The sequence below is a fragment of the Tupaia chinensis genome, unplaced genomic scaffold (assembly GCF_000334495.1).
Source record: "Tupaia chinensis unplaced genomic scaffold, TupChi_1.0 Scaffold000628_1, whole genome shotgun sequence".
NCBI lineage: Eukaryota > Metazoa > Chordata > Mammalia > Scandentia > Tupaiidae > Tupaia > Tupaia belangeri.
In genome coordinates, this window is record NW_006160148.1 from 379,592 (window position 1) to 389,815 (window position 10,224).

The 10,224-nt window shown below is 60.5% G+C and overlaps 1 protein-coding gene across 1 annotated transcript in view; it reads right to left on the bottom strand.

Moving 5' to 3' along the window:
- Window positions 1–5,676: 5,676 nt before the first annotated feature.
- IL22RA1 (interleukin 22 receptor subunit alpha 1) overlaps window positions 5,677–10,224 on the bottom strand; it is a 27,189-nt gene continuing 22,641 nt past the window's right edge. Inside the window, exons 6-7 of the mRNA XM_006159380.3 lie at window positions 8,503–8,624; window positions 5,677–7,555 (exon numbers count right to left, since the gene is read on the bottom strand). Coding sequence (XP_006159442.1) covers window positions 6,608–7,555; window positions 8,503–8,624 — 1,070 coding nt within the window. The 3' untranslated portion in view covers window positions 5,677–6,607. The remainder of the gene's footprint in view (window positions 7,556–8,502; window positions 8,625–10,224) is intronic.

Consider the following 10,224-nt stretch of genomic DNA (forward strand, 5'->3'; position numbering starts at 1 on the left):
TGAGCTCCTTGGCCTGCGGGGACCCCGTGGCAGCTCCCCTGCCCTCCGCCTCCTCCCGGGCAGCCCTCGGCGTTCCTCTCCCAGCTGCTGTTGCCCCGGCCTCAGAGACTCATGCAGACACGCTGAGGGGGTGCGGGCCCGTGTGTGCAGTAGCACAGGTGTATGCTCCCAGCAAGCGGGGGACAGCCTTTACCAGTACTGTGACACCCACCACCCCAGGCAGCCGGGCGGAGAGAATGCGCACGCCGGAGTCCTGGAGTCTGAGTGACCTGGGTTCCAGCCTGGTCCTACCGCCAAGCAGCTGGCAGCCCTTGGGCACGTCACCGTACAGCCGGGCTACCGCCCGCACAGCGGAGGCCATCCGCCTGCCTCACGGTCTGACGGAAGAGGTGTCCGTGGGAAGCAGGAAGTCCCCACATGGTGCCTGGCATCCTCAGACGTCGCTAAACGAGAGCTGTAACTCTGACCCAGGGTCGTGGGGGCTTCCCGTGGCCCATCGTGGGTGTGGCTCCCAGCTGTCCTGCGGCTCATCATACCCCACTCACTGCTGGGACTCTCACCTCCCACCCTCGGGTCATGAGGCTGAGCAGAGGTTCGACAACTGGGAGCTGCACAAACCTCGTTTAAATCCCAACCCTGCTTCTCCGGGAACTTTGGCCTCTTTTCTGGGCCTGTTTCTTTATCTGTAAGTTGGGGAGAAGTTCTGATAGCCAGTCTACTCGCCACCCCGAGAATGCGCCTGCTGCATGACTGGGCCCATAGTGTGTGTGCCTTCAGAAGTTCTCGACCGCATGCAGCCCACAGAGCTGGGTCCGCAGCGACAGGGAAGTACCCGTAGGTACTGGCTCACTGACAAGTGGGAGGGATTCATTCTGGGGGCTGGAAGCCCAGGATCAAGGCTGGGCAGTTGGTGTTGGTGATGGCCCGGCCCGCTCTCTCAGACTGCGTCTCTTGCTGCATTCCTGAACCCCAGGCGCTCTCTTTAATCACCTTTATAAGGCACAACCCCTTCTCATGACTCAGCCACCCCCCAAGGCCTCCCCTGTTAATACTATTGCCCTGGGGATTCAGTTTCAGCATAGGAATCTGGGGGGTGCCCGCATTCCGACCATAGGAAACACCTGTCTTGCAGGATGGTTGTGAGACTCAAATGGGGTTGAAATGCCTGGAATGGTTCCTGGCTTATATTCCTTTCTTTCCCCTCTTGTCTTCCCTCCTTTTCTCGTTTATTCTAAAGACAAACTGACCGTCATTTGAACCATGCTTCCACCAACCTCCCAACCACACCATTTTCAGGAGCAACCAAACAGTCCTTGGTGGGTGGCGCCCCCTGGTGGCTGCAGTGGGAGCCATTGGCTCAGGGCCCTATTCCCACCCTCCTGTGCGGGCTTGTCTCCCTTGCGGCCCTCTGTGGCTGGCACTCTTTAGCTAGTTGCTGTTCTTTGCATCTGATCTGGTGAAAACTTACCTTCCTTAGCCCTAGCAGTGGGACGGGAAATGGGCTCACAGGGCAGAGGGGGCCGGGCAGCAGGCCAGGGTGTCGGAGCTGTCCCTCCAGCACCAGCTCTGCAGGGACATGGGCTGTCTCTGCCTCCCTAGACATGTCCGCGTCAACCCATCACTTCTGTGCCACCATCTGGCAGATAGTGGGTGCAGCCACAGGGGGCAGCCTTGCTGTGACACTAGTCCAGCCTCCTGTCCAGGCGGCACTGGCTCGGAAGGGACACAGCAGGAGCTGGCCCTCTGGGAACCCTGGGGCGCTCCGGTCTCGGCTCTGTCTTCTGGGGAGAAGCTCCTGTACGTTCCGGGTTGGGGATGAGGTGGTCAGGAGTTTGCAGCCATCCCAGCCCGCAGCTGCCCTGCCCTCCCGGGGGTGACTTCAGGGAGCTGGTCAGAGCCTGTGGATAGAGACACTGTTGCTATCTGCTCAAATTCCCTGGCAGGAATCACCAAAGGAGTTTATTACAAATACAGATTCCGGGACCAGCAGATGACGTAGCGGTTACGTCGCTGGATTCCCACATGGCCAACGGCCGTTCGAGTCACCATCCCTCCCGGGAGCCGATTTCTCACTTTCCACTCACTGTTTCTGAACACACACACCCTAAGGCAAAAACCTCCGTAAAAAAAAGATACAGACTCCGGGGCCAGCAGGTAGTGTAGTGGTTAAGGCTCTGGACTCCCACATGGCCAACGGCCGTTCGAGTCACCATCCCTCCCGGGAGCCGATTTCTCACTTTCCACTCACTGTTTCTGAACACACACACCCTAAGGCAAAAACCTCCGTAAAAAAAAGATACAGACTCCGGGGCCAGCAGGTAGTGTAGTGGTTAAGGCTCTGGACTCCCACATGGCCAACGGCCGTTCGAGTCACCATCCCTCCCGGGAGCCGATTTCTCACTTTCCACTCACTGTTTCTGAACACACACACCCTAAGGCAAAAACCTCCGTAAAAAAAAGATACAGACTCCGGGGCCAGCAGGTAGTGTAGTGGTTAAGGCTCTGGACTCCCACATGGCCAACGGCCGTTCGAGTCACCATCCCTCCCGGGAGCCGATTTCTCACTTTCCACTCACTGTTTCTGAACACACACACCCTAAGGCAAAAACCTCCGTAAAAAAAAGATACAGACTCCGGGGCCAGCAGGTAGTGTAGTGGTTAAGGCTCTGGACTCCCACATGGCCAACGGCCGTTCGAGTCACCATCCCTCCCGGGAGCCGATTTCTCACTTTCCACTCACTGTTTCTGAACACACACACCCTAAGGCAAAAACCTCCGTAAAAAAAAGATACAGACTCCGGGGCCAGCAGGTAGTGTAGTGGTTAAGGCTCTGGACTCCCACATGGCCAACGGCCGTTCGAGTCACCATCCCTCCCGGGAGCCGATTTCTCACTTTCCACTCACTGTTTCTGAACACACACACCCTAAGGCAAAAACCTCCGTAAAAAAAAGATACAGACTCCGGGGCCAGCAGGTAGTGTAGTGGTTAAGGCTCTGGACTCCCACATGGCCAACGGCCGTTCGAGTCACCATCCCTCCCGGGAGCCGATTTCTCACTTTCCACTCACTGTTTCTGAACACACACACCCTAAGGCAAAAACCTCCGTAAAAAAAAGATACAGACTCCGGGGCCAGCAGGTAGTGTAGTGGTTAAGGCTCTGGACTCCCACATGGCCAACGGCCGTTCGAGTCACCATCCCTCCCGGGAGCCGATTTCTCACTTTCCACTCACTGTTTCTGAACACACACACCCTAAGGCAAAAACCTCCGTAAAAAAAAGATACAGACTCCGGGGCCAGCAGGTAGTGTAGTGGTTAAGGCTCTGGACTCCCACATGGCCCACTGTGGTTCGAATCCTGGGCCCAGTGACTTGAAAATCACGCTGGGGTGTGTGTGTATGTGTGTGTCCCCAGAATCCCCGGAGGAGAATGGAGGAGAAGGGATAGTGGCATGGCCATCCCCTCTGGAGGTGATTTCTTGCTTCCCCTCTCACTGTCTCTCTCTGTTTCTTTCTCGTGAGCACAGGCACCCTATGGGAAAAAACTCTGAAAAAGATTGCAGATTTCAGGGTCAGACCCGGTACAGCAATACTGCTCTGCAAAGCTGGTCACCACGGGAAGGACCTGCTCCCTGTCCTGGAGTGCCCCCATATACACCAGGTACACGGGGATCCAGATGGACGGAGCCGGGGGGAGTCATGGCGTGGGCTTCTTGTCTCTGTCATGGATGAAATGGGTAAATAAACTTTAAGGACAAAGTAGAGACCCCGGGAGCTGTGACCTTGGCAGGGTGGTGGAGTGGGCACTGTGTCTCAGGGAGCTTCCCCGGGATGGCCATGATGAGGCACAAGCAGGACAGCCACCTGGGCAGTCACCCTCCGGCCACATCCTCCCTTGCAGCATCTCTGCAGGAAAGGTGTGGGGGGAGGGGCAGGCGTGTGCAAGCTGCAAGCCCAGGGGCGTCCTCTCTCCTCTCTCCTACTCCTCCATCTGCTACGACTGCTAGTCGTTACTCCTGGGTTTGCCCCCCCCCCAGCCTTGTCGAAGGTGACCCCTTGGACACTTGCCTTTCCCTGGGCTGGGTCGGACAGGCCATGGAGCTTTCTGGGGTGGGAGTCCAACACGTGGGAATGGCACGGCCCCCAGCCTTGCCCTAGGACTCAGACCCTGCCGTCTAGCTGGACTCAGGTCAGTCATGGGGCTGGGCTGCCTTGGAAGCAGGCGGCCCCAGGGGTCATGCAGCCTGGTGCTGCTCCTCAGTGGGCACGAGGCCAGCCGCGGAGGTCACAGACTCAGCCTCCCACCCCTCTCCTTAGACACTTAGATGCTCCCTCTCTGAGCATTGTTTTTGAAACATTTGCCACCTGCGATCCTGGGAGTTGGGAAAGTTGCTGTGGCTCTTAATAAAAGCTCTGCATGGATCAACTAGGAGCTCAGTGGTTAAGGCACTAGACTCCCACATGGCCAATTGCAGTTCGAGTCCCAGACCCAGTGGCTTGGGAATCATACTGGGTATGTGTGCATGCATGCCCAAAATCCCAAGAGGAGAGTGGAGAAGGGATTGTGGCATGGCCATCACCCCTGGGGAGTGATTTCTCACTTTTTCTCTCTGTCTCTCCCCAGTGAGTGTCCATGCCCTATGGCAGAAATCTAAGTGAAACAAAACCCCTGTGCAGCTCTACGGCCCCCTCGCCCCGTGAGAGCGGCCCAGCTGCTCTGTGGCGTCTACAGATAAGGGAGGTGAGGGCAGCAGGCCTTCGGCCAAGTGTGCCCCAAGTGACGGGAGCGGATGTTTGTAGGGGTGAGGGGAGCCATCATCGCTGACTGAGCCTCTGCTTAGAGGAGGGTGACCCACCCCTCTCTGTTGTGCAGACATTGGGTCTCAGCCGTGACCTCGAGGAAACGGCAAATATTAATGACAGACAGACAAAAACTCCACCACTTGCCCCTGCATCCCAGGGAGGGAGGGTGTCCAGAAGGATGGTACACGGTCCGGGGAGGGTCATGCCCAGGCAGACCATGGGCCCCATCAGGGCCCTCCCTTTGCCCTGCCCGTCTCATCCTCCAGGATCCAAACAGGTACAGCACAACCCTCCTGTGGGGACTGGAGGCCTGGCTTGAGCTCCATGTCTCCAGGCCTCGATGGGGCCCTGGGTGAGCGCCCTCCCCTCTCTGGGCCTTGGTTTCTCACTGTGGGGTCGTCTAGATGTGAGTGACTCAGAGTGTGACCCTGGGAGCACGGGGCAAGGGGCAGGAGGGCAGTGCTAGGTGGCGCTGCCCGGTGGGTCTGTAGGGGAGGCCGTGGGATGGAGGCCCGGGGCTCCAGGCAGAGGAGGCCTTTGCTCCTCTAAACGGCGTTGGCCTACCCCTGGGGGAGAAGGCCCACACTATCTTCTCTGGCTGTTTCCAGAAGGCCTGCAGTCCCTCCCCTTCCCACCCTGGGTGTGTGTGCATGCATGCGCCCCTCTGGCGCGGCTGGGCAGTCATGAGCCTGGAGCTGGCCTGAGCTGGGGGAGACATTACTCCTTCTGCTGCCTGGTTAAAGGGAACCACGATGGGAGACCTCTCGCTGGGCACTGCCCGGGCCCTGTGAGCTCTTTACAGACGCAGTTCAGCTTCCTCCCACCAACACCCGCGCGGTAGGCACTGCCCCATCTGACAGACGAGGAAAGCGAGGTTCTGAGCAGTGATTCATTTGCTTGAAGTCACAGCTGGTAAGTGGGGCGGCTGGAACGTGAACCCCGATGGGCTGAGCAGTTCCCAAAGGTGTGAAGGAAGAACGGTCTGCTCTTGGCTTATCCCCTTTGGGGCCACATGGCAGGGCGGGGTCTGAAACGCCCTCCTACAGAACAGGTTTCTGGGTCTGCCTCCCCACCTGCCGCCAGGCTCTAGCAGAGAAATGGGGTGACATGGCACAGTTCCAGGAAGTGGTCCTGGTGAGAATGAGCCCCTGGCCGCACCCCTCCCTGGAGTCACGCCATCCTGCCTTGCGTTTCCGGCCTCGGCAGAAGTACGGGTTGTTCCGGTTCTGCCCCGCCGACCAGGAGACTCCTTTCTTGCTTTTGACGATCACAGGAGAGGCAGAGGCCTCACTCTCTGTTGGACTGGATTGTGACAATGGCCGGGAGAGGGGAGAGGGGGCAGGCCCCAGGAACTCTGGGTCCAGCGTATCACGGCAGGGGCTCTGGACCCCGGGAGGGTTCCCTGCATCCTCTCTCCACACTCTGACCTTCTGGCTCCCCGCAGCACCCACACTGTGAGCCCACGCTGTTCAAGCAGCTGTTTGCGTGCGCACCGCCGAGCCGTGTTCACTGCCGAGCTGTGCGTGCCGCTGAGCCATGTGCGCCGCCGTGCCCTGCGCGCCAGCGAGCTGTGAGCACCGCCGAGCCGTGCGCAGGTGTCGCCTCAGCTGCAGTCTTCACCACGCTTTTCTCTTCCAAGAAGAGCCCACCCTAGCCCGGGCCAGGTGTCTTCCTTGCTCTGGTTCTCTGAAGGGCACAGGCCTGGGACTGGCCGTGACCTGTGTGGCACAGCTGGGCGTGGGACAGACCCCAAAGAATGTGATGCTGATGGGCTGGGGAGGATTCCCCCGCTGGCTGGTTCTCCACTCAGGACTCCCACTGCACCGTCAGGGCCAGGCCTCTGAAGAGCGAGTCCAGCCCGGCCAGCTGCTCCGGCTCTGAGGCCCCAGGGGCTGGGCTCTGGGCCTCGGCCTCATACACGGGACTCTCGTCCTTGGGACACACGAGGGTGTCCAGCAGACCCCACGGACTTGGACCCTGGTTGGAGGGGGAACATGGAAGGGAAGGAGTGTGCAAAGGGAGGGACACAGGGTGGCCCTCGATCTGAACAGAGGAGAGGAGGGGCAGCTGGCCCTTCAGGCACCGGGGTGTCCCCGGCTCCCCTGTGCATAGCAGATCCAGGTCCGGGACTCTGTCAGTGCCAACCCCAAGATGCAGGTGGGATGATTCTGCTTCTTGGGGTTCCTCCATAGCCAAGGACATCACTCCATGCACAGAAAGGCCCCCTGGGATGCAGTGTCCAGCCAGGGCCTCCGTCTGGAGCTGGCCTTTAGGCCCGAGGTGTTTGGGACTGCAGAGTGTCCCAGGGGGGGAGTCCTTGCCAGAGTCTTCCATGCACAGCCCGTAGGGAGGCCAGCTGTCGGGGGTGGCCTGAGGGCTGTAGGCGGGCGGTAGGACCTTAGAGGTGGCCTGTGGAGTGTAGTCTGTGGATTTTGCTTTGGGGGTTACCTGCGGTGCATAGGATGGGGGCCTAACCTCAGGGACCCCATTCGGGGCATAGGGCAGGGGGGTGGGTGTCTGCTGAGGTGGGACGCTGGTGGGCTGGAGGGCGAGGTCGGACTGTCCTAAGTAGGTGACCTCAGACAGGCCATGCAACTGGGGAGCTCCTGGGGGCTCCCTGGGCCCGCAGACCTTGACCTGAGAGTACTGGACTTGCTGGGCCAAAGTGCTGGGGCCGCCGAGGTCGAAGACGGGGATCAAGACTCGCTCCTGGATGAACCGCAGCGGCTGGAAGGTCAGCACATGCTGGACGTTCTGCTTGGGATAAGAGACCCCCATTAGTACAGGTTCTGAGCTCCCTGATGCTGATGTTGAGGGGGCCCAGGGAGCCCGAGGGGCAGGGGCGGACCGTCTGGGGCTTTCCCAAGATGTGTAGGCCCACGCCTGCTCCTTTCCCAGAGTGTCCTCCAAAGGCAAGCGCCTTGGTGAAGGGGCAGGTCGCTCTGCCTTTGCTTGGGGCCATTGCTCAAGTCTGGTCTCGCTTGGGCAGAGGCTGGCTGTGGTTCCGCTAGGAGGCAGATAACCCAGGAAGTAGATCACCCAGACATGGGCTTGCCCTGGAGCATGCTCTTAGCAGGGTGCCCCGAGAGCCTGACACAGGGGCAAGGTGGGGCCGGCAGGGCTCCATGGAAAATGCTCTCTCTGGACTTCGCCATCGAGTGAGATGCCCTCGGGGCTCCTTGGCCCCTCAGCAGGGAGAGCGGGACCTGCTCCTTAGCAGAGGCACCCTGGCAGTCTGGCGGGGGCTGCTCACGTGACAGGTGTGCTTGTATGGGGCTTCACGTCTGCCCAGCTCTCAGTAGCTGCTGGCATTTGGAAATCAAGGGATTTCGCACGACAGTCTGGACTTCTGCTGTCGCTTGCAACAACGTGAAGCTGGGGTGATGTGGGCCTCCTTCCCGGCAGCGGCTCACGGCAGCCCATTGAGATGGGGCGCCAGGCCACACCCTGTGGTGCCCACCTTCCTCCACCCCGCGGCGACCCTGGGTCCTCCACTACCACCTGGCTCTGACTCTTCCATGTTCCCTAGTCACAGCCCCTCCAAGCACTCTGAGACCTATGGGCACGCCTTTGTCAACTTGGGGTTGACGGCGAGGTCCCCGGGGAGAAGGCAGGCCTCACCTGCTTTGTGTGAGGACCCCTGCACTTCGGGGAGACCCACTTCCTCCTGCTGGGCGGGGCAGGGTGTGGGGAAAGCTCACCAGGGAATTGGGAGGCGCAGGTGGCTTGGTGACGTATCTGTAACTCAGGTAGCAGAGCACCGCGACGAGGAAGCCCATGGAGAAGAGGATGGCGCCCGAGAAGGAGTAGGTCCACGTCCGGTCTGGGTGAGCCAAGGGGCCAGAGGAGGGAGAGTGAGGCTGGGACACGGCCGGGGCTGCACACCCGGGACGGAAGGCCTCGCCTCGCCCACGCTCAGTGTTCACGGGGCTGGGGTGAGATTACGGGTGGGAGTCCACACGCCACACGTCGACGTGCAGAATCTATGAACCACGCCTTCACGTTGTGAAGTAAAGCATGCCGTGTACCCCCACCTCGACCGGAACTGTTTGCATGAGAGCCGGAGCGCCAGCTGAACTCCGTGCCGCAGGGTCCTCAGGGACTACGCTGGAAGGCGGAGGTGCAGAGAAAGCCCGCTGCAGGCTCCCAGCCCCTCCTGGCTGCCGCCACACTGCCAGGGGCCGTGGCTGCCCCAGTCTCCAGGGCCAAGTTCATCCATGCTCCTCCCGAATAGTCAGAGACCTGCAGCCAGCAGTGTCTGCCCTGGGAACAAGGACCCAGGGGAGAGGCCCGCCTAGACGGAACACAGGTGGGGCCCTGTATGTGGGGAGTTAGGGTACTCGGAATGCGGTCTAGACGGGAGGCACAGGCTCCAGGTAGACTGGACCCTTTGCTGTACAGACTCTGCAACTTGTGGTGGGAGTCTGGCATGGTGGAGGGGTGACAGGGCCTTCCACGTGCAGGGTGCAGGGAAGGGTGCTTCCTGCTCTGGTAGGGAGACAGGACAGCGCAGGAGGGGAGGAGTGACACCAGTGGGCTTGTCCTCTCTGCACCCCCGCCAAGGTACGGGGCTGGGTGTCAGGGAAGATCTTGCTCAGGAAGGGAGACTGGCAGGGCGCCTTTTCCAGAAGGGTGCCCAGGGGTGCCCGGGGGCTCTAGTCCTTCTCCCCAGTGGCCCAGCATCTCTGGGATGGGACGCACTTCCTGTCAGTCCAAGTGGGGCTTGTGACGGGCTTGGGGAAGAGAAGGCTGCTAGAGCTTTGGTAAAACTGACAGTTGATGTCCCCCAGGGGTGTCACTCTCCGAGTCCCCCTCCTCCTGTGCTGGCGCCCTGTGGCCTCAGCATGGGGGGCAGGCGCCAGCTCTCACGGCCGCTGTAAGTGCCACGAGGCTCTGGTGGCCGGCTCCTCTGCTCAGCCCAGTGGCTCCGCCTCTCTGGGTGAGTTTCCCAGGTCCCTATCACAGGGCCGCCGTCGCTGCTTCCCAGGAGGGATGGGACCCCTTGCCTCTACACGGCATGCCTGGCGTCCTTGGGGAACCGCTGCTCCTCGTACCCGGACAGGACAGCAACCCGGACCATTCCCCGACTTGGTGTTTCGCACGTGCCCTTTCACCCATGGGGAGGCAGGGCAGACGGCTGAGACACGGTCCAGGGTAAGGAACACGGGCGTGAGGGCCCAGGCTCAGCCGCTGACCCGCCCAGCCCGCCCTCCGCCGTGGGACCCTCTCCTGTCTACCACTGAGAGTCACCTCAGCGTGACTGAGCCTCCCTCCCTGTCTGCTGTGCTGGGGCGTTACCAAGTGACCCCACCCCACCAAGCTGCCAGAGCAGCGCAGAGGGACAGAGACGCCCCTTCTCACAGGGGACGAAGCTCAGGTTCAGAGACCAAGCTCACACAGCTGTTCATGCTCACGGCCCTACA